General features: G+C 35.4%; 2 protein-coding genes across 4 annotated transcripts; both read right to left on the bottom strand.

The window, feature by feature from the left end:
• Positions 1-581: 581 nt before the first annotated feature.
• On the bottom strand, positions 582-17,650 carry LOC112559394 (sodium channel and clathrin linker 1-like). Of its 3 annotated transcripts, XM_025230613.1 has the most exons (24): positions 17,466-17,650; positions 16,880-16,941; positions 16,186-16,229; positions 15,564-15,636; positions 14,732-14,787; positions 13,599-13,728; positions 13,143-13,214; positions 12,827-12,877; positions 11,569-11,639; positions 11,207-11,297; positions 10,533-10,624; positions 10,167-10,253; positions 9,558-9,648; positions 9,314-9,412; positions 8,882-8,953; positions 8,306-8,380; positions 7,881-8,029; positions 7,119-7,311; positions 6,367-6,503; positions 5,640-5,778; positions 5,207-5,302; positions 4,517-4,602; positions 4,248-4,309; positions 582-1,585 (listed from the first exon to the last, which is right to left on the bottom strand). In XM_025230613.1, the coding sequence occupies exons 1-24, from the start codon at positions 17,500-17,502 to the stop codon at positions 1,569-1,571; spliced, it is 2,082 nt and encodes a 693-aa protein (XP_025086398.1). In that variant the 5' UTR covers positions 17,503-17,650; the 3' UTR covers positions 582-1,568. The 3 variants fall into 3 exon arrangements, with proteins under 3 accessions (XP_025086398.1, XP_025086399.1, XP_025086396.1); XM_025230614.1 differs by lacking the exon at positions 4,248-4,309 and having other exon boundaries at positions 4,502-4,602; XM_025230611.1 differs by lacking the exon at positions 4,248-4,309 and having other exon boundaries at positions 1,118-1,585.
• Positions 17,651-20,020: 2,370 nt separating this feature from the next.
• Positions 20,021-24,592, bottom strand: LOC112559572 (probable asparagine--tRNA ligase, mitochondrial). The gene is given in 6 exon segments (XM_025230904.1): positions 20,021-20,224; positions 20,730-20,854; positions 21,358-21,489; positions 21,790-21,819; positions 21,821-21,857; positions 24,558-24,592. Coding segments are annotated over 6 exon segments (504 nt in total). The 3' UTR covers positions 20,021-20,079.
• Between the last annotated feature and the right edge of the window lie 455 nt (positions 24,593-25,047).

The raw sequence follows: 25,047 nt of genomic DNA, 5'->3' as shown, positions 1-25,047 counted from the left end.
AAGGGGTCCCTGTTCTTTGCCCAAATTTGAAGGGGACCCCATTGACAAAAATTGAAGGGGTCCTCCAAACTTTTAATGCTTACTGTACGCAATTTTTTGCGTAAGCAGAAGCCCTGATTAAAACTTTAAAAAAATGGAGAGGTGGGAAATTTCATTTTTCAATAATAACGGTAATTTTTTAACTATTGCCAATGTTTTACCCATTTGGTCCCACCAACTACATACTTGTATTTGTGCTAATTAAGCCTCCGTTTTTTAATTCCTGCTTGTTTTGTGCCTAATAGTAAAACATCTGAAACTGACCCTGTGTTAGATTGTAATTAGTCCTGTTTAAAGTGTCAGAAGCCAAATGTGTATAATATCCTCAGTGTCATCATTGGTTGTTTTACAAATCTTCACCAGGGGTTATTTAATCCTGTAGTTTGTCTTCAACAGCAGTTGTAATAAAAGTTTGTTGTATATCAGTCATCTAGCAAGAGCATATGCTAAAGCATTTTATAACCTATCTCCACATACTGGGGCATTATTCAGATGCATAGTGGCGATCGTAAACAAATTATAAATGGCATTTTTTTAGGAGGAGGAGGAGGAGATGGTATAAAGCATTCAACTTGTTTGTGGACAAATCTCTGGGGGAAAACGTCTCCTTTAGTGGCTTCAAGGCACTGAGAAAAAGAAATTTTGGAAAAAGCTGAGCTATGCTGGAAATAGATTACTGTACACTAAATATGAATGTATGTGTTCACTTCATGTGCTTGTATATGCATGAGGCAGAAGCTGTATGATATTCTGTATCATTTTGTGAAAGAAATGGCAAGTATAAAATTAGTGTTGACTGTTCATTTTCCATGATTATTGTGTTCGTGTTTGCACGTGTGTGAGTGAAGAAGTGAGTGACAAAAGAAATATATTTCTATGCATGTTAATGCATCATTCAGGACCCCTTGCATCCACATGCACAAACTGGAGATGTGTTTAGATAAGTGTGCCTAATTGAAGACTATGCATGCAGAAATTGCTTTTTTTTTTAACTTTGACAATAAGTGCTCATTCTTATTTTTTAAAAAAAAAGTGTTCTATAGCTATCAAAGTAACGCAAGTTCAAGCATGTCAGAAATACTCTCAACACTTTTATACACATTGTAAGACATTGAATGTCGAGGTTAAAGTGTACACATTTGTAGTTAATGATCAGAAACAAAATCATCCAAAAACAAAATTTGCCCTCGTGTATTGCTTTGTGCTTATTACCAGCAAAGCAATCTTCTTTACATTTATAATAGCAAAAATTGCCTGATCAATAACATTTTTAAGCATTTTTAATCATTTGTGATTTTTTTCATTAACATTAAAAGTTAATATGTCCATTAAACAAAACACAGCAACATGGTTTCAGCATTGCATTGGGATGAACAGCTACTTCTAGGCTTTGATGTCACAACACCAGGGCAACTTATTATACAAGGGGTGAAGGAGGGGGTTGATTAAAGGTCAGCTAGAAGTGCGTAGTTCATCCAGTTCCAAAGTGCCTTGATGCAGATGATGGCTGCCACTTAATAATTCGTTGGTCAAACCTCCTCGGTTCCTACAACAAAAGTAATTATACAGGAAGAATCTTAATATAATACACTCATTTTGACCAGAGACAAGAATTGGCTTCGTTGGATTTGTAACATCAAGGTTAAAAAAACTATGAAATTTATGTATAATTTTAGTTTTATAACAAACTTGTAACTTTATTTCACTAAAACTGGAGTGAAAAAGATGAAAAACTTTATAGAAACAAAAAAAAAGAAAGTATTATTTTCCCACTCAATTTAAAAGAAAATTAAGAATTTCAAGATAAAATTACTCCACCTAGCAAAACTAAACACAATCACACAAGAAATTCCATTCAGTATAAGTAGTGGATGCATAATAAACAAAGTTGGTAATTTTTGACCAGATTCTTGGAAACAGTCACCAGCAAATCATCTCTAAAACGACAAAGGTACTAATTCATGTCACTGGTCATTACACTAGACCAGCAAAGCTATAGTTCTTGCCAAAAAGCTGAAGATGTTTAGCCAGCCAGTGTTAGTTTCAAAGTTGCTTTGTTAAGAAATGTGGTGTCTGATGCCTTTTTTTAAAAAGTTAGCACTATGCAGCCTTGGTTTAAATGAGCTTCTAAAACATCAAAACAAAAGTTTTCACAGTGATTAGCTCATTTTCCTTTCTTGATGTAATGCAAAAGAAGTGCACACTGAACTCACATCCACAAAGGGAAATAAGCTTTACAATTTCAATTATTATTATATGACAAGAAAGACTGGTTAGAGGGTCATTTTTATCAAGAGAATTGTCGACTGCATGGATTGTATAGTGCCAAACTTGTCAGCCAAACCCTTTTTCTTTCTCTCTTTTATTGCAATCATCATTGAGCAGTCTATCGAGTGGCAGTCCTCTCTTTATATAACTTTTGAGGATCTTGAGAAGGCCTTTAACAGTGTAGAGTATAGACAGTGACATCATCTGGAGGCTGATGATCCACTAAGGTATTTGCCTAAGCTCATAAACATTATCCAGGAGTTGCAGAAAAACTCGTCCTGCCAAGTTATCTACAAAGGCAAACTCACTAACACTTTCGTAATGAAGATAGAGTTGCATATTTTCACTGATAATCTTCCTGATAGTCATAGACTGGTTTATGCGCAAAACAACCCAAGACAGCAACACTGGTATCCATGCAGTGGACCTTCACCAAACAACTAGAAGACCTGGCCTTTACAGATGACATTAGTCAACTATCGGCAGCAGTATGCACAAACCAAACTGAGTAAGCTGGAAATGAAGAAGACTGAAGACAAATCAACAAGAAGCAGAAACTCCCAATCCAACTTCAAGGAGAGAACATCCTGGAAACAGACCACTTTGTGTATCTGGGAAGCATTGTCAACAAGGACGGTGGAGCGGATGATGACATCAGAAGCCGCATCAACAAGGCCAAGCATGCTTTAAACAGCCTACACCCCACCTGGAACTCCCAAGCATTATCCTTTCGCATTAACACCAGAATCTTTAACATCAACATGAAGGCAATCCTACTGTATGGTTCTGAAACCTGGAGAATGACAAACGCCATCAACAACAAGCTCCAGATCTTTACCAATTGATGCCTACGCCATGTTCTGGGAATAAGATGGCCTAAAAAGATCTCCAACAGCAGCCTGTGGAAAGGAACCAACCAGAATGCCACTAGCCTTGACATCAAAAAGCGCAAATGGGGCTGGATAGGACACACTCTGCACAAACCAGCTGACACCATTGTCAGGCGGGCACTTGACTGGAACCCTCCGGGGACGAGGAGAGTTGGGGGACCAAAAAAAGACTTGGAAAAGAACAGTAGAGAGTGAGGGAAAGGACGTCGGAACCATATGGGCCCAACTTAAGGAGGCTGCCCAAAACCGGGTCTGCTGGCAAGGTGTTGTTGCAACCCTATGCTCCTCGAGGAGTAACAAGGAATAAACTAAATTTCTATTGCACTGAGGATTTAAGATTTCTTTTCAAGTATAAACTGACACAGCATGTTTATTTTGTCCTTTCACACACTGAGAACAATTTCTCCAGCAGACAAAACCCTCTTTTGCAGACAGTTTTGCATCTAAGACCCAGTGCTTCTGTGCAGACTAGTTGTTGACCAGTTCCCTCCCCATGCAGGCTTCACACTTATATATGCTGCATCAGGAAACTGGGTCAACAACCTGGTCCATGACACATGGCATTTCAAAATAGAAATTTTTTCACTTTGGACTTAAATTTTAGCTCTTTTTATTGAAACATTTGTTTCATTTGAAATTCCTTATACTGCAAATCATTTTACATTGAGCTGTATGACATTACATAACCTTTTGTGATATCAGGATTTGCTTTATCCTGTATAGTGAATGGTCTATAAAGCCCTCACTCTCCACCCACCCACACACACAGACCCCATCTTAGTTTATCAATTCTAGCATTACTAAGTGTAAAGACTGCAGAGCAAATATATAAGCCTGTAAGGTCTTACAGAAAAAGATAAAAATCATTTAGGACTCTTAAGAACTAAGCTAGCGTGTTACATGCAAAAGAAGTCCATGCCAACAAATTTAAGTGCTATGAAAAGGCAATTATTCAGTAAGAAAATCAGTTGTAAACAACATATTCATAAAAGAAAACATGAAAACAGGAATTTGTGCAACTGTAATTTTTATAACTGTTGCATTTACTACCATTTGTAGCAAACTTGCAGCATTTTGTACCATTATGCGCCCTCATATGTTGGTACAGAATTCTGAAAAATGGTAAACAATACTAACAGCTAACACATGTTCTACTTTAGCCATCCAGTACCTACATTTTTGCCCCATCGACTTGTGCATGATTGTATTTCTACCCTTCCTCCTATGTTGGTGTCAAGCTTTCTCATTTTTCTCTTGAATATCTGCATCGTACTCCTAAAAGCTGGCCAGTAAAAGTGATTTACCAAAGTGCAATTCACCTTTCTCTGCTGCTCTGTGATAATTCATTCATCAAACTTTGTTTCTCACAGGCAAGTTGTCTTTCTTTCACATGATGCCGTGACATCTGTAAAACAAGAAACCCAGCATCAGCCATAACCTTCATGTTTAAAAAGAAATCATTTGAAAATATCAAGATTTGTAGTAGTAGCCTTCATTTATTGTCATCAGAAAAAAGTTCCCATGAAATTAATTGATGTCAGATGGTGGGGACTAGTGACAAGAGTAGTTGTTAGCATTCTGTAGTTAGCATTATTAACCAGTCAACGAACTTTGTTCGAAATAATATATGCATCTTACTATTTTGTAATCTGGAATTGCAGAAAAAGTGGCATAGGTGCAGCCATTCATATAAGCCAAATAAGTGACACAGTTTTCTGTTCAGTGACAGGGCTGTCTGAGATGGGGAATTGTTACAGCTGCATAAAATACAAGGATTCTGACTTCCAAAATTAGAAATACCTGCCTGACATGAGAAACTCAGACAAACAATTGACTGTATAGGTCAGGCGCAATCATTACAGATTTTCTTATTAAATGTATAAGTGAAGAAAGAAATGGAAGACCATATCTAATAAATATGAAGCAAACCTAATGATGCCCTCTAAATCATTCTCAGCCTTTTTAATAGTAGATACATAATAGCTGTTTAGTAATATGTTTCTACTCACTTGCTTTGCTGCCTCTGCTGATCGACTTTCTGCCTTCCTTAAGGAAGCTTCCATGTGATGTATCTTCTTGGTGTACTCTTTTATGACATTCTCTGCCTATTGGAAAATGATTGAAAGCAACAATTAAAAAAAAATGTTTTTATCTCATCCAGTGAAATGTCTCTTACAACACCAAAGCTAACAAGCTATAAAGTGAAGTGTGTGTTGGTTTCTTTTATCATGATGATTATATTTTATGTTTTCTCAGACTATCTATTTTTATTTACAGCTCCCACCAAAAATCTCCACCTTAAAATAATTTCATAAATCTAAAGGTGTCACCCTTACTTGCATTTTTGTGCAACCTGTTTTTCATTTTACTTAAAACATCCTTCCAGATATCATGCATAATAATGTTAAAATGGAAAGTATCAGTGAAAGAAATAATAACTACCTCCACAACTTTTATCTGGCTCTGCTTCAAAAGCAGCATCAGCTCCTCATTTCTCTGTTGAAGATGGTTCATATCTGCACGCATTTCTTCCATTTTGCCTTCAAGTTTGTGCTTGATGGTGTGGCATTCTTCTTTCAATCTAAAAGTTTTAAACAAACATATTATCACCACATCTGTGTCTCTAAAGTTGTTTATCACACTAATGTCTAAACTAGTGTTTCACTTAAATTATCTCTCTATTCTTCACAAAAAAATATTTGGCTTTAAAGATGTTAAACTGGCTATCATAAAATGAAATGATCAGCTTTTTTTCCATTCGTCTATAGATATTGGTATTCAGCTATCCTTTTTACTATAACACTACTTACACTAATGAATAATATTTTAAAGCTTAAATGCAGCTGTACACATCACATTCCCAAAGGCATGTAAGTGTGCACACTAACATACTCCTAGGGCATCTGCATCCCAACAAAGTCACAAAACTAATTTTACTCCATAATTAGAAAACCTTGAAAATTCAAGACAAAACCTGGAAAAAAACAGTGAAGCCAATAGTCTTGGGATTACTAAAGCTTCAAAGACCAGTGTGATTCTTTTTGGGTAAAAAAATGGAAAATAAAAACTCTATTGTATGATTTGTAATGACTGTGCAGACATCATCCTCTGCTTTAAAAAAATTATTTTGAGAAAATTATTTTGGGAATTTAAGAGGACAGTGAGATACCTTGCACTCATCCGTTGCTGAGCAGTAAGCAGCTTGCGAAGTTCAGCCACACTAGTACGCCGTGCATCCTCTGTTGTCTGCAGCTGCACCTCAAAGCCTCGGGTTTTGGTCTGCTGTTCTTGTTCCACCAAAGCCAACTGCAATACATTCACAATGTGCTCAATGTTGTTCATGACCTTAATGACCTCTCAGTTCAAGAAAGCTCCCAAAGATTCAGAAAGTCATTCAAATATTTTATTAATTTCACGAATTCTTAACAGTAACCGTTTCATTTCATAGTGCAAGACTAATAAATAATAAGATGTGATTTGAATCAAATGTTCAGTAAAAGCCTCCTGTTCTGAAGAGCAATGAAAAACTCAGAGACAGGACCGAGCAAACACAGCACATGGTTGTTTTTTTTCTAAGTTATCACTGTCTCACAGCAGTTGGTATGAAGACAACAAAGTAGTAAAAAGAAAAAAAAATAATTGTTTAAATAGCTATCATTTTTTTCCCTATCTTTTGTACTTTAACAGATTACTAGTCTGTGAGAAGTATACTGCAGCACAAATGATCCACGATCATTATAATCAGTTTTAAGTGGTATCAAGGGAAATTCTTTCATCATATTAAAACACTTCATACAGGACACATTGATTTTTACCATTTAGCAGACCTTTCAATAAGAAGAAACTCAGGTATAATACAATAAAACAGACCTAAAATGGTGCACACAAAAAAAATGTGCTCCTATCAAACAGTCAGCTGACCTCTTTGAGGAACTTGCGATGAATGGAATCTTTCTCCTGCTGTGCCTGCAGCAACTTCTTGTTCAATGTGTTGATGGTGTCAGCATGCTGCAACTGCTCATCTCTGGCCTGGTTGTATTCTTGCTGCATAGCTGATAGCCGCTCCTGAACCTGCTGGAGCTTAGCTTCGAATGAGTCTTTCTGCTGCTTGTGTCTTAAACAGAAACATATACACACACATGAAAGTCATAAAATAATCTTGGTAATTGTCATTACGCTGACGTGTATAGGTGGACTGCAGTCTGTCTGCCAAGACCAATGCTTAGCCTCTTGCAAAGTTCTCCCCTATTAGTCTCGGCGAGCCTAAACAATGAATGTGACTAAACCGGAAGCTTTGTACAAACCTGCCTCGCTTTAGTAGTTAATCTGAAAGGTGACTAAACCGGAAGCTTTCTACACACCTGCCTCATTTTTGTAGTTAACTGGAAATAATCGTCTGCCAGTAGTCCTGTAATACAAGTTCGTGGTCATTATTTATGACTGAGAGAAAGAAATAAGCATAAGGAAGGGGAAAAGAGAAAAGATACTAACAGTGAACAGAAAGGTGTATGGATGCATGTGTTTGTAGGTAAATGTGCTCAAGCATGTATATTTATATCGATGCATAATAAGCAAATTTTAAATCATTAAAACTGGGAAGACAGAAAAAAGTACTGAGAATTAATAATCCCCACTTTTTGTTAAAGTGAAAGTTGGCAGCTAAATGGCATAAAAATGACTTACTCATCTCTTTCCTTTGCCAAAACATTCTGAAGGTGTTCCATTTTGATGAGAAAGTCATCACGAGAGCGTTCAGCAGTGGATACTCGACGACTAAAATCCTCCATAGATTCTTTTATCCTTAAACTTTCTTGTTTTCTTTCTTGTGTTATCTATGATTCCCATGGTGAATGTGGACACACAAAGACAGATATACACATGCCAGCACATAAAAGCTTTCTATGTAATGCAATACCAAAAACATAACATTGAGAATGATTCATTTACTCTTCATTTACATCTCCATTGCTATGTCAGCATTGTCATGATTCTATTCTTGTTCTTCTAAAAAGTACAGTTCTTTGGAAAACTTTGGTTAAGGCAAAAACATGTATGCATATATTTATGCACAAACATTAATTCAGAAATGCAAACATAAATGTTTTTACCTTTTTAAGCTCTGATTCAACAGCTCTCTTCTCTCGTAGGAGCCTTTCTAGCTGTGATTCCTTCTGGGTATTATCCTGCCATAAAAAGTTCTTTTAATTCATACCATGGACAGCCTGAAACTATCATGTTTATTTTTTTACAAGAGTTTTTTAATTTAATTCAAACAAGCTAAATAAAAATACTGAAAAAAGATTTGGACAGGCAAAACATGACTTGGAGACCAAAACATAATCAAAACTTCCCAGAGTTTACATTAGCCTGAGCAGACTGGCTCAGTACAGGGAACAGTTATAAACACTGTTGATACTCTTTATAAATACTGTCACAAAACATTTACCTCTTTATGCAGCTTTACCAGTTACTATGAACATAAAAAAAAACCCACAAAAAACTTTTTAAAAATTAGTCAAAGCTCATTTTTATAAGGATCTAAGATATCAACTGCTTTTAAGTCAACATAATTTTAGATTATTCTAGGAAAATTATTATATTTAAAACTGTTTCAAACATTCCATTTACAGATAATATGGTTATTAATCTGAGAGTATTATCCAAGATTCTTTGTGAAGACATACCATCTCCAGATTATGCAACTCCTCAGTCAGTTTGGCCACTCTGTCATTGCACTGCTTTCTGACAATGTCAACCTGAATTTGGAGACAGAAAAAACGTTCAGCAACAAAATAAGTCACTAACAGAAATGAGAAGAATAATAATCTAATATTAAGGCTAGTAATTTTATCTGGTATGTAAATTTAACCCTTTTAGTTTAAAAACAGCTTCAGGATAATTTTTACTCAGGGAAATATAATTAATTCCCTCTAAAGGTTAATATCTTTGGCTTCTTTTTTTTCTTCTAATACCGAAGCTTGGTGGAGCTCACATAAACTTATTATATACATTGGTTACAATAAAAATCCACCATCATTTTAACTGCTTTCCATCTATGGTAAGTCAGGGTTTAATTATTGTGAAAAAATAAAGAGATGGTTCAGAAATAACCTAACCTCCTTCCGTGTACGTATTCCAGCCTCATTGATGACCTTTGCAATGGAGTCCTTCAATTTGGATACCTCCTCTTCTTTATGTCGTATGGCAATCGCTGCCTGTCAATGACAGAAACCTATTTAGACCTGGTTTAAATTTCACGAAGTAAAATCATGAAAAGAGGAAACTCTGACGAAGTTTGCACATGATGATTAATAGTCTAAAATAAACTTGAAATTGAGTTGATACTCTCCATAGTATTACCTGATCCTTTCCAAGGGCTGAACTTTCTGCAAAAACTTCAGCGTCACGTCTTTGGTGAATTGCTTCCATTTCCCGCTGTTCTGTCTCAATGCTACCAAAACAATATCTGAATCATTTAATACTTCATAATGCTTAATTTTTGAATGGAATAAAATTTTATGAAAATATTAACCACATGGAAAACTGCAGGAACTCCTGTCCTGTTAAATGCTAACCTCAACCCAATATTACACAAATGGATTTCTCAACATGAGAGATAACACAATGATCTCTGTTTTTAAACCATTATTATTATTGTGTTTGTGCATTTATATTTCTTCTTTTTTAAGTGCTTTGATGGTGGGGTAAAGTGCTATATAAATTCAGTTTATTATTATTATTAAGTGCTGTTGTGGAACAAGCTAGTAAACCTTATTTTAATAAGGTAAATAACAGTAAAAGAATGTTTTCATACAAATCCAAAATATAATAAAAGCAGATAAAAAAAAAAAGAAGTGTTTAAAAAAAACATGAACCTCATCAACTAGTGACTTAGTGATAAATATTTTCTAGGTATCATAGATAACGTGTTCTGAATTCAGCTGTAAGCTTAAGTACCAAAAGACTTACAGCCTGCGGCTTAGTTCTGCAATTCTTGCCTCCATGATGGACTTTTCCCTTCTGCTCTCTTCTATCTCTCTATCAGCACTGGATATCCTGAAGTAACATTTTATATTTTATTTCATAAAATCTAAACATAAGATTACTTACAAATAACAAATTATGTGTATATAGTGCAAAAGCACCATCATTTGGATACATGAAATTTAAATATTTAGTCATCATATTACCTGCATTATGCATCCTATTCTTTACTAAGCTGCCAAAGCATATCAAGCATGAGAATCCCCTCTACTACCCACTGTAAAAAGTAGAAGTCAGCTTAAGGAAACCAAATGGAAACAGATTTTTAACTATCTGAAAGAAAGTTTTCACCTTTGCCGAAGGTCTTCAATAATACGCTGGAGTTCGGCCATTCTGCTGTCTGTTATACCATCCTTGAAGATTTTTTCAGCTTTTTCTTCATCCTTGAGACCAATGGGAAAAAAAAAATTCATTACTATCCCACACTGTTGTTGAATGCCCTTCACAGTCTCAATGCAGTACGCAATTTTTGTTATTTTACTTTTTAAAAAACCATGCTGTGTTCTGGACCAGAAGATAATATAAGTATACAACAAGTTTTTCTGCATCAAAAGTTTAAAAAGTACAAACACATAAGTATCCCTTTTATCACATCAACATGGAAAATTTTAATTCTTTGTACTTTTTCTGACGAACTGATAGAAAATGCTGGAAGGGTAATATAATCCTCTTTGGTTTGACATTATATAGATTAAAAAACCTTTTAGCAGTAATAAAAAGAGAGCAAATAATAAGTCATAAATGCAAGATCAGTTTCAGAAAATACAGAGCTAAGTCATAAGAACTTAATGTCATAAATGCTTCCAGCTAAATAAAATATCATTAAAGACAGCTAAGTGAATAATGAGAAGAGGAAGGAATCTTTCAGTACTAATCTGGATTACATATATCACTGGATTCATGATGCATACACTAAATAAAATTGTTAGAAACTTTAAGTCATCGTCTGTAAAGGGTGTACAAACCCTCCAAGTAAGCTGCTGCTGGAGTAAATGATTGGCCTTTTTCAGCTCTGTTACCTGCCTCTGAGAGGATGCAAGTTCCTGGCGGGCTTGCCTGCTCCAGAACAATCATTGTATAGGTATTCATATACAATAAGAATGTTTGATTTTTGCTTATGTCAATCAAATTATATCCAAAGCTTAAGCTGTATAATTAAATCTCTTAAGAGATGGTATGATTTTCTTTCCTTTTTAGGAAAAGAGTAAGAAACTAATAACAATGAAGATGGTGGTGGTGATAATCATGACGACAATCACAAGATGCCTTCCTGAAAAATTTGTATCACAACATTTCCATCTCAGAAATATTCAGCCAAGTATATCACCTAAGATCAGACTGAAGATTTTCCAGCTGAGCATTTGCAAGTGAAACACTCTGCAAATATTGGTCTCGCACCTAAGAACCAAAAGAAACATCTTTAACAAGACCCAGAGTTTTTATCATCTTTATGTTAAGAGTGACAGGAAACTGAATGCTGAAAGATTACAGACTCTAACAACATATGTCCAAGTTTTAATAGTTGAACATATGATAAAATTCTGTATTAAATAACACCATAGTTTGAATGCATTATCTTAGTCCAGTGATGCCCAACCTTTTTCGGCCCGCGGGCCATATACATTTCCTACACGCGTGTCACGGGCCGCGTCACCGCAAAAAATACAAAAAAAGAAAAAAAAAAATAGAGCAGATACCATTTTTATTAGAAGCAACTTGTACTTACCATTAATTATGTAGTAATTAGTGGGATATTTGAAGTTGTTTACCCGAAACCAACTTCTGAATGCCCGGCTGTATCGTAGAGACACCAAGTCGGAGCACTGAATCGAAATGTTCGTCCATCGAAAAAAAGATTGAGAGACGCACCTTCGTAGGGATAAATACTTCTTCTTCCCTTTTTTTTCGTTTTTTTAGGTCTTTTTTTATTACTAACATGCCGATTTCCTGCACTGTGGGCAGAAGTTTCGCGGGCCGGATATGGCCCGCGGGCCGTAGGTTGGGCATCCCTGTCTTAGTCAGTTGACAGTATTATCTATCCTATTATCTATTATAATTATCTATCTCTAGTGCATTATTTATCCTAAGATTTGTTAGCGCTTTAAGCAAATTAAAAGAATTTTTGACAATACTGATGAAGTTCAATACGCCACAGTTTGAAATGTATGCCATTGCAGGTGGAGGGAAGAAGATGAAGTAAAATTTTCTAATAATGATACCAACAATATTCTTTTTCTTCCATCTTGGATTTTTGTTTCAGTGTGTTACTGCTTTAAGATATTCAAATCATTTGCTAACAGAAAAGCACAAAACCAGTCACTGGAAAATATAGCTCAATAAAACAAAATAAAAATGTTTATAATAAATGCTGCATATGGCTACAACACTTTTTAATCATTGGAAGGTCTGTGAAAAAGAAACTGACAAACACCCAGATGCTGTTTACTTTAGCTTTAAAGAACTAGAGATCCAAACAGTACAAAAATATGAAAAACTGGTTTTGGGAAGCTTAAGTTTTCATCGCTTTGTCCTCTTCTCAAACTAATTCTTAGGAAATCTATGTTACTAATCTGTGGTTGACATACCTCCTCAACTTGCTTTTCCACTGACCTCCATTGATGGCTCTCCTTTTGGGTCTAAAAAATATTAAAGCACATCATGATTACATAAAGAATGTCAGTGCGTGTGTGTGAGCATGTGTGTGTGGATTTGCATATGCCATTTTTGTTGACATATTTGTACATGTTTATGGGACATACTGAATAGAACACAAAAGATAGAAACATATGCAATAGATTGCTCTAAAAACAGATAAAATGCAAGGTACATAAAGAGGTGGACAAAATACCCAAAATGCACTGCATACAGGAGGTTCATGAATATGAAGCACTTGATGCTGACCTCTAATTCTGCTACCATCCTATCCAGTTCCTGAGCTGTTTCTCTCCATCGTTCTTGGCATGCGTCCTTTTCCTGAAAAGATTTTTTTTTCTCTGTAAAAATCTGTAATCCACTAATGAAATTTACTGTTGTTACCGATTGGTCACAACTTATTCGAGTTAAAACATTAGTTTAGGAAAGCACAGGCCATACAATAAAACAAATTTTGCATTCCTACCTTAAATCACCTTTTCTCGTAGGTTAGATTTGAAGATTTCAACCACAAATGAGCCATGCCTTAATCAAATCTATTTGAGTCTCTGGCAAAGTTACTTATAGAGAACCACCATGTCAAAATAAATTGAACCTTTCCAATTATTTTGCATAACTTTTCCAAATATTTTAACTACTGGAACATAATTTGATGTGGAAGGAGATATCACAGCTGCTACTTTACATAAGTCAGTGGGTCTACACCTTCAGTGCCAGTTGGAGCTGGAGCTGCAAGTTTTTGATGGCAGGGAAATCTGAAATACCACTTGTCCCAACGTCATCCGTCTCAAAAGCTAGAGTGTGATCAAGTGCATCTTTAAGGTCTTGGCGAAGCCTAAGAAGCAAAAAAATAATGCACATTTAATGATTATCCTGATTTCTTAAGACATTTTTCCTATAAGACTGTCAAGGACACATCCTGACACCAGGGAAAAGGAAAGGAAGAGAGAAAAGGTTAAAATGTATATTGTTAGAGTCTAAATGTGAGCTTCTAAACATAAAAGGGTGAATGGGACAAAAAAGGTTTCCAATTTGTGAAAAAGATGTGTTCACTAGGCCAGTGAAAAAAAATAGCATATCAATTGAAGTAAAGACCAGGTGTGCCTGAGGGATGTCTGAATCAAGCAGTCAAAACTTCCCATGTCAGGTTACTATTTTACTGAAATATGTCTTGTTTGCTAAAATGATCTCATTAGAATGTGCTATTCTTAGTTGTATAATGGTTCTAAATGCTTGTAATATTCTAACCTGATGTAATGTCTCTAGCTCCTTTGGATATTGTGTTACTGTGTGCGAACACCAGCAAATTTACAGTTGTAAGAAATGGACTTTTGCAAGCACATCTGAATGCAGCTTGATGTGTTGAAAAACATGTAAACATATTTTAATAAAATATATATGCATAGATCACTGTACAACAGTTCTGCCAGTTAGGCATGTGCTGCTGCATTGTGCACACATCTAAGACCCATCAGAAATGTCTGAAAAGCCGTAATGAAATCATTTCATGTTTTTAAGAATGTACATTTGACCATGAAGATGTTTCTGTGTTCAGGTCAAAGACTTCAAAGTAAATCAAATAATTTTTTTGTAAAATATGTCTTTTAGTACTTACACAAATGCATCATAATTAGTTTTAAATTTTGTGGATAAAAAAAATAATGAACCAAAGTAATGTATAATTAAATAAACAAACAAACCAAAAAATGCATGAAAATTTTTTTTTAATCACTATCATTTAGAAAAATGGGTTCCACTCATTTTCAATAAAGGCTTAAAAAAAAACAACAAAAAATTTGCCTCAGTTTGGTAAAGTAGCTCACAATCTGCAAATCTACCTGTCATTTTCCGACACAAGACCTTTCAACTGGTCTCGTAGGTTGTTAATCTGGCCCTGAAAAGTAAGCAAGAAAGCAAACATTCTTTTAATTTTGTCTTTATATTAAAATGAGGAAAATACTAAAAGTCACACTCAGTCCTTTATCCCAGGGTTAAATAATATTACATTTATACAAGAGTTTTCTCTGGCGTTCTTTTAATTTGAAATGTGATTGAAGTAAAAGAAACCCAGTTTTCGTTGAGTTTCTTTTTTTTTTTTTTAACCAATATCAATCCAATAAACTGTTCATATGGCTATATTTGTGTTTAATAATATAAAGATATTGTTCACATAATTCAGCATTCTGTGTCTTGCACAATCTAAATACTTCAAGTCTAATCTAAGACACATTAAATCAAAGTTGCTAGCAAGTTAATAGAACATACAGCTGTTATTAATTTGTTACGCAGATGTGTATTGAATTTTTTTTTACAAAAAACACATGTGGATTAACCTATATTTGTTTCTGATACAACTGAAGTCACAGCCAATCCAAGAGCTTTGAGGAGATGATAATGAGGCATTGCCCAATCATCACACCAACATTTGTGACATTATCTGCAAGAAAGTCTTGACTTACTTTTGAAACCCAGGTGAGAACTGTTATGTTCAAAGGCTTATATCTTATAAAAGGAACACAATTTTTCCATCAGATTTGTGGAATTATTAACTCAACCCACTCATTTGACAAATAATTATGCACATGGGTGAGCCTTCAACATCACACACACACAAAAAATACTGTTCACAGGCCTTAAAGCCATTCATTGTGTAGGCACTAATTGTCAGACCTTGTAGCCATTGGTATCTTGTTCCAGTTGTTGGACTATACCATCATACTCCCTCATCAAAGGTGACAAAAATCTACACAGAGTTGTGAACAGCAAATCATAAAAATGTTGACTAAATGGATGCATATGTTTGATGCATGCAAGTATAGCTCTACTATTAATATTATCAGGTATAAGCTTATGATAAGAAACATATAAACAGATGGAAATTTATGCAATCCATGCCCTCCCTTTGCAGCAAGGATTTTCTATTATTGTTACTGTATACTTCTAAAATTAATTTCAGGTCATATTATATAGTATTTTAAAAGTTGAACCCAACCCTCTCATATGACTTATATTAATTAAAAAGAGACATATTAAGATTTACTGCTTTAGTAATGCACAACATTACGATATAAAAAGCACTCAGGCAGGCAAACAAACAGTGAGCTGCTGAAAAGGCTGATGACATTTTTTGTGAAGACATCTTACAATCTAAACACCATAATAAAGCAAAGCCTACTACAAAATACCTTGATAACTCTACACAAAATATCCCACATTATATTTCTGAGGATCATGTTTCAATATCACTTTACAGAAAATGCAAGTTACAATTTTATATATGTGTATATCTTACTCTCTGTTTGTAAGCCATGGTCTTGCAGCTTTCTCTGAATTATCCTGAGATACAAACAAACATGGATGATTTTACACTTAATTCATCCATTATTGATACATTATTTAAACTTCAAACCTATTGAATGTTAAGCTAGTCTTTGAAAGTATTTATATAAACAGCCAAGAGCCAAGATTTAGAACTGTGAGTTTGGAATTTTTTTGTTTTTTTTTTTGCTATTGGTATTTAACTGTACATTGAGGAAGCAAACTCCTCTTTCTACATAGCCCAGATGTTAAATGGGTACCTGACCTTAATATAGGAGAAGGAAAGACAATGACAAAGAAGAGATAAGCACCATCCTCACAAAAAAAGCTGGTCCCCATAGAAAAGTGTCATCTCTCATCACCCAATGACTAAAATGTTAAGGGACCATGTTTATCTTTTTAAACAACACCATTATGTCAGGTATTATAAGAAATGACATACAATTAAGGTTATACTATTCAAAGCCAACTGGCCACTTAAGTAATACAGAGAATTGTTTTTAAACTATAAAACCTAAGCACCTTAAGTTCAAAGGGAAAAAAGTAAACAAATATTTCAAAGTTTGCTTGCTAAAACTTTGAAAAATGAGATGATTTTGTCAGCAGAAATATGCCATAAAATCTCAATGCTTTTCCTAGAACAACAGCTTCAAAATTAAAAGCCATACCTGTTGAAGTGGAAGCAAAATCTGTTCCTGATACTTTGCCAGACGGATATTAAGCCTCTCCACTATTTTAAAAAAAGACTCAAAATATTAAAAATGTGATAATCCTTGGCCCTCTTCATTTTCATTAAAGTTTTAATGCATAGAGTTATGTGATCAACATCTTTAAAAACTGACTATCAATTATCATGCACACTAAATGGTAGATTAACACGAACTATAATTTTAAGTGTTACGCACATTAATCAGATTATAACAGAGATTAATGACAGGTACGAGGAACCTAACTTATATTTGCTGTAACTAAGAAATCTTCAATACGAGAAAGAAACTTTTCCGAATCTTCTATGTGTTCTACAAGATATATATAGTTACTTTTATATCAAATCGCATTTCTATCAATGAGTACTCTCTTCATTTCGTTCATTTGAGAGTGACTGAAAGCAGAGAAAGCTGAGACATCATATCGCAGGATTTTCAAATTTAAGCATGGTTTTTTTGTAAATAAATATCGCGGGTCCTCTTTAGCATGTTTCTACTGGAAATACATGTATGCACTAAGGCATCCTAAAGCTCTGGACCCACGTACCTTGATCCCTGAGAAAATCCACTTCTTGTGAAGTCATTTTCAAAGTGTGCTAATATAATGTTGCCCGGCTTTCAATAAAACGATATCAGTTATTATGGAAAAGATGGTGAAAACGTGCCAGATGTAATCGTTCAAATCAAGCAGAGATAGGTCTTGTTTACGATCTTAAGCAACCCCTGAAGCTAGCGAGTTTGCTCAAACGGTAAGGTTCTTTTTTACAAATACAACTATATTGGAATAGTTAAACTTCAGTGAGAAACTCAGTGTTTGGGCGCTCTGTGTACAGACGTCGGGAGGATTTTTCCAGGTACTCGGGTTTCCACCCCACTCCCGCCATAGTGCGAAATCACATCAAGGTGGAAGTACTTTCCTACTAAATAAATCAACTATAGTTAAACAGAAATTGTTAGACTACAGATGCGTGCTAGATGTACGAAATCAACCACACGCGTGATCGTGCACACACAACCAGTGAGCGTTTGGGCTGTCAGTTGGTACACAAAAACGACCGTATTCCTGTACAGACTTACTTTCGAGCACAAGTATTTTTTTTTTTTTTTTCGAGACTTGCTGGCTTTCCACTCTTTCTTCGTCTCCCCAGCATCCTTTTCTCTTCCACAATAAAATATTTACCACTAATTGTGCAATTGCACGTGTTCTTATAACTGTGATTCCGTGTAAAACGATCGTAACTTACATAAACACGGTAAAATTTCATTTATAATTTATTTTATACACAGCAAGACTTAACCCATATTCAGTAAAAATTAAGGTACATTGCATGGTACTCATGCCTCCTGTCCTGGGCTACCGTCACCAGCTGCCCCCATCATAGATTTTCCATAGTACGTGTAAATATTTACATGCAAGGTATTTTTATTGTCCCGACTGTAGGCAGGCTTCTTCACTTTAGCAAGAGTAAGCTTTTAAGCCACAAACCCTTCTCCAACACTTAAATTCAGCTGAGAGATAGCATGATGATATAGCAGAAGCATTATGTAGAAGAATTAACTTCAGATACTTCCTTTCACATTTTATCAAAAGCGTTTTCTTGATAATATTAATACTGATGAAAGCAGACTGAAATATTATTGATGATGACCTAAGATCCGAAAAGACCTTCAATGAAACATGACTATCCCTATTCCACACACAAAATTTAAAAAAATAAAAAAAGGAAGAAAAAATTTGAGATGTAAAATGAAAAGATGTGTTCAAATAGTGCAGAGTCAAAAGATCCTGTTTAACAATGATTATGTAAGAATTGCTTCTGCATATTTTTCTGCACCTACTTGCAAGTAGCTAGCACAAATATATTACCTTTATAATAATTTTTCATAATAAAATGCAATTTCAACACAAAATTATTAGCCATTTCATAAGCATTTAGATTTTGCAATCTGTGTTAGAAATACCAGTTTTTTATGTAAATTTCCACACTATCATTACCAAAACCTCTGTCATAACTACCAGATAAGCTTGTCAAACTAGTCTTCTCACCCTTGCCTCAAAATTTAAAGCACACAAAATGTTGACTTCTTCTTCTTCTTTGTTCCTATTAGCCCCCAGTGGAGCATAGGGCCGCAACCACACGCCGCCATCGGACCCGGTCCTGGGCATCCCTTTCTAGTTGGGACCATGCCATGCCAGCTGTCTCTGCCTCTCTGTGGACTGATCGTCTCCACGTCTGTCTGGGTCTCCCAACCTTTCGTCTCCCCTGTGGGTTCCAGCCCAGAGCTTGTCGTGTTATATTGTCGGCTGGCTTTCGTAGGGTGTGGCCAATCCAGCCCCACTTTCGCTTCTTGATGTCTAGGCTGGCAGGGTTTTGGTTGGTTCTCTCCCACAGGGCGGTATTGGAGATCTTCTCAGGCCATCGGATGTTAAGAATGCGACGCAGACATTTATTGATAAATGTCTGTATCTTGTTGGTGATGGCATTTGTCACCCGCCATGTCTCAGACCCATACAGAAGGACTGACTTTACATTGGTATTATAGAGGCGGATCTTGGTGTGTAGAGACAAAGCCTTGGAGTGCCAGATAGGTCTTAGGGAGTGGAATGCAAGCCTGGCTTTGTTTATTCGGCTTCTGACATCTTCATCTGTACCTCCGTCTTTGCTGCTGACTATGCTGCCAAGATAGGTGAAACAGTCAGACTCTGTAATACATTCTCCATGTAGTTGGAGTGGGGCTTCTTGCTTTGTGCTGACCCGCATTACCTCCGTCTTCTTGATGTTGATGGTCAGGCCAGTCATTGCTGCTTCTTCTGCTAATGTTGACTAAACTAATTAAAATATTTATGGAATCATAATGATAGATTTAATTTTTGTTGAAATCTTGCAGTTACGGTTGTTTTGTCTTGCTTACATTAAAAATTGTACTCATGATACAAAGCATAAGCTCCAAAACCTCTAATCAAAACAGTCACAGACAATACCATGTACCATCCAAACAAAATAATACGTCAATAATTTTTATTAATTTCTCACTGATGTTTCAGTAACATTCTCAAATCTCAAAACCTTTCATCCTGCTGAAATCAGAAGACAACTCAGACTTATCAGAGATAAGCAAGTATTTATCCAATGTACTTCTTGTACAAATACAGATTTTCATCACAATTGGCAGTTTCTGGACCAACGTGGAAAGGGTATAACATCCTTAATGTTGGGAGTCCCTAAAAGAAACTGTAAAAGTCTCTCAAAGCCAAGACCAAAGCCCCCATGAGGACTTGAGCCAAATCGTCGAAGGTCTAGATACCTGCACAAAATCGATGCATTGTTTATAATGTCAAAGATACAATTAACATAGCAATACTCTTAAGCTTCTAAAAATGTTTTAGAAAAAAATAATTAAAATATTTCTAAATAAGTAAATGAATATATACATGACACTACACATACTAGACAAAAATTATAGAATAAAAGATTACTGCTTGGTATTTTTACCCACTTAAGTCTTACACTTGCCTGATCCAGCACTGGCTGGTGATTGGTCTTGTGCCAGTAAGTGCTGAAAGGCCACTTGACAACAGTGGCATTTTGAAAACATTTTTTAAATTATGGTAATTATGTTTGGCTAAAAAGATTTACCTATGAATTTTTTATTTAAGTTTCAAAGGTTAAACAGGAACATGAATCTGGGAGAAGTCTGATTTATAGAAAATTTTGATGGTGGATCCAAATGAAATAGAACTAAACTTATCTGACTGCTTTTAGATTTAGGAAACATGTGAAAGGTCCTTAAATGTAATATTAAAGCTCACCATTGAAACTGGTGAAGCAATCCTTTCTTCTCAAAAATATCAGTTAGGACATCAAGGTCATCTTCTCTAAGACTTCCACCAACTAATTCACCAACGCCAGGAACAAGCAAATCAACAGCAGCCACCTTCGGAGAGAAATAATTATGTGCACCAGCTATACACAACTCAATTATTATGCATGCACGTGTATATGCACACACACACATACAAAAAATACAAATGAAATAGGTGAATACCTAAATGGGTGGATAGACTGCCACAAAGACCACCGAGTGATAGAAAGAAATAATATCGTCTAAATACCTCTATTACCTCTTCCATAGTCATATTTTTAAAAAAATCTAAAAGATAAGAAATTTATGTAAAAACTGCTCTGATGCACATAAATGAAAATTGGTAATAAGTGCTAAACAATTGTGTGTGTGTGTGTGCTGACAGTCAAAAGAACATCCTTTTTAAACTAAGGTAACCACAGTTAGTAACATCATGATATTGATATATTATATATCCCTGATAAGCTCAATGCATTGAACATTGCTTTTACTCAAAGTTTTAGGCCATGATTTTAACCAAATTAGAAAAAGTACACTAGCATAATTGTAAACACCAACAATATATTTTTGCATACTGTTTTTCCATCTTTGTTGGCTTTCACATAGAATGGTTTAAGGCTTGCTGGAAAATCTGTGACAAAAACCGGGATGTTTCCAAACTGTGCAGTCAAAAACTTTTCATGTTCCTTCTTTAAGTCTTCTCCCCACTGCCACAGAAACAGAACAAATTATTTCTTAAATATGAAAACTATGCTGACATTTTTAATACACCAAAAAAACTATCAATAGTTTAACTATATCTACTCCTTTAATTTACTATAATCTGAGAATAAAGAAACTTGTTTGCCTCCATGTAAACATTTTAAACTGTCTCTATTGGAAATAAATATATGATTATCTGAATATTACACAAAATGCTGCCAAGAAAATTTTGAAAACTTGTGTAAGTTAATGAGAATTATCTAGCAAAACCCAAAAAAATACAAAACTTAAGAAAATGCAGATACCTTCACTTTGAATTTGAATTTTTCATTGTGATTTTACAAGCAGCTCCACAGCATCTGTATATGAAACTCTGAAAAAGGAATGAAATTTTTTAAAAAATTTAAACTTCAGTAAATAAAACATTGGTTAGAGGTCAAAATTAGTTCTTTTGATAACATTTTTTATTTTTATTTTAAAGACCACCTGAATGTTTTTGTTTTTCGCAGATATCAGTAAATATAGCAATAAAAACCTAACTGTAAATTTCAGCCTCCAAACCCATTCATTAATTAATGATATGCTACGATTTGCACCTGCAATTAACAAGCACCTTAACTGTGTACTACGTCACACTAGTGTACCATTCACAAGGTGCCAGCAGTCAACGCCTACCACAGAGAGAGAATGAGCGACAGTACAGATTATTCAGATGCTGAACAGTCTGCATTTCTCATGGTTCTGAAACAACTGCTACTTTAGCACAAGAAATGCAGACTTTCAACAACTGAATAGTCCAAACTGTCGCTCTGTTTGGTGCTGACAGCTGGCAATGTTATAAATGATATACAAACATGATGTAGTACACTGTTAGCAGGTGCAAATCGTGTACTTAGCTAGCAGATAATTAACGAATCGGGTTTGGAAGCTGAAATTTACAGGTTAAGTTTTTATTGCCTATATCTACTGATATCTGTAAAAATGTAAACCATTCAGGGTGGTCTTTTAAGCACATTCTTTGCAATGAGCATGCTTTCATCAGTTGCATTCTTGCATATGAATGCACAAACACACAGTGACATCCATGAACCAACATATGTATATAATCTCACAAAATTCTTGCACATATGCACAAACGTGCAGATGCACACAGCTTTAATGCTGCTGTAGTACCTTAAAAAGGGAGCATTACAGCAGATAAAGCTGTTCTAGAAAACATGAAAAAAAAGGACAAAATATTTAAAGAAAGCAAATTCCTAAACACTGCTATTGACAGGTACTAATTTTTTTTCAAAGAACTGTTATTCACATACAATTTTTCTCATTATAATTTATAGTTATATATTATAATAACAAAAGAAATAAGATAAAGAAAAAAAGTCACTTATTAATGTACATTATTTCACTTTGATCTATGTAATTTCAACAAACTTGTTTCATCAATAACAACAATAAAGAAATTTCATTATAAATATAATTAAAGGCACATGGTGCTCTAAAGAGACATGCTTATAACTTAACTTATGGTTCTTTTTTTGTATGTGTGTTAGGTGTAAACTAATATAAGCAGCAGAGTACACAATTAACCTTGTATTTTTCATTTTTCTAAACATTTCAGGTAGAAGTCAATATCCCTTTCATTATTTTGCAATATTCTTTGGCAAGTTGTTCTCACTAAGTCCTCTATAAACTGTCACAGACACAACACACATTAAACAACAATAAAATGAATGTTATGAGATGTAATCCAACTTTAACACAGTAAGTTCTGCAGCCAATGAGAAATATTTTTTAGAAAACCACTTCTATTTCAATTCTATCAAAGCCATCATGCTGTTTTTGATCACACTTGAGTATATTATCAAAGCAGCCCACACTTATCTAAATTACACTTGTGACTGTCAATTTAATAAATGTTAACGGTAAAATATTTTGATGCCCTACAAGTTTATAAGATTAAATTTTTAAAATCACAAAAACATCACGCGATTGAAAGGAACAACAAAAAGAATTTTTAATCAGAAAATAATTTACATTTTAGCAAATTTTCAAGAGTCTCCAAGAAGGCAACTTCTGCTTCACACATATAGAACTCTGACAAATGACTGTCGTCACGAGAAGTTTTCTGCTCACGAAAGTTTGGCCCAAGCTGTTAAACTTTGAAATGGCGCTGAAACCACAAAGGTCATAGTTCTGTTGATATAATAAAATGGAAAATGTTTTTCATGTCATCTTTATATTAATTGTTTAGGCACTTATACAACACTTCATGATACCCGTTTATAAAGACCTGTGATCAGGCGGGTACGCCGAAACAGTTCATTCACTAAATTGCTGGGCAGCCTGGGCTGCCGACAATGTTGCACCCTATTACAGGACTGTGTTTTCAAGTGTAACTAACTGGGATGTCTTTTTAGAAGCATGTCCTACTCTGAACGACTTAGTGGACACCCATCTCTTCCTATATCTTTCCATTTTGTGTGCGATTTGCACTCTTCCATCCAAACAAGTTTGTGCTTTACCCTAAATACAAACCCTGGGTGACCAAGAGCCTGAAAAAGCTGTGCTAAATAGGAAAAACGTCTGTGTTCTTCACAACAGGTCTGTACACGACAAAAAAATAGTCAATCGAGAGGTCCGTGATGCTATCCGGTCGAGCCAAGGTGCAATATAAGTCGAAAATCGAGTCACAGTTTTGCTACAGGCAACATCCGAGAGCTTGGCAGGACTGAAGAACATGGCCGGTACTGTCGATCGGAGCAAGGGGTTCGAAAGCCAAACTCTCGATCTCAGGGCGTTGACAGTGCCCTTGCCTAATGCTCTGCTGAATGCTTTCTTTGCTCGGTTCGAGGCACATGACTTCTCCGTGGAATGTCACGATGTGTTCGTCTCTTCACCGCTGTGCCGAGGTTTGAGATGGTGTCAGCGAGCACGTTGGGAGCGTTCGAGGAGTAAATATTCGCCAAGGACCCCGGGTCCGGATGGTATTTTGGGCAGAACATTACGTTTCTGTGCGCATATACTGGAGGACATTTTTCAAGCATCCTTTTTTCAGCGTTCTAATGGATTTCACTCTCCATCCCAGCTGCTCTGGAAATTATCTACCATTGTTCCAGTTCAAAAATAGTTTCAGCTCGGCATCTTCAATGACTTATAGCCGGTGGCCTTAACATCGATTGGTCATTGAAAGTATTTGAGTCATCCATCCAAAAATCATTGATTCTTCAAATGCCGCTGACAATCGTATTGATCCCTTGCAAATTGACATACCAGTCCAAGCGAGGTGTTGATGATGCTAACTGTTCATCCTCCACACTGTAATCAAACACCTGAGAGAATCCTCAAGCCCATGCTAGACTATTATTCGCTGATTTACCTCTTCGGCTTTAACAGCTATCCAGCCACATATCTTAGCTCGAAACTCTCGACGAGATTTTCCCTTGCTTTTATCATCAGCTAGTGTTCATGGATAATTCACGTTTTTGTCGACAGCAGCAACGAGTTTCTTATTGTCAATGGCACTTTTCCGACTTAACACCAAAATGCAGCCGGCTCACCTCAGG

This window comes from Pomacea canaliculata, linkage group LG3, assembly GCF_003073045.1.
Source record: "Pomacea canaliculata isolate SZHN2017 linkage group LG3, ASM307304v1, whole genome shotgun sequence".
Classification (NCBI taxonomy): Eukaryota; Metazoa; Mollusca; class Gastropoda; order Architaenioglossa; family Ampullariidae; genus Pomacea; species Pomacea canaliculata.
The sequence above is the reverse complement of the archived record's forward strand: the minus strand, read 5'-3'. Positions and strand labels throughout refer to the sequence as shown.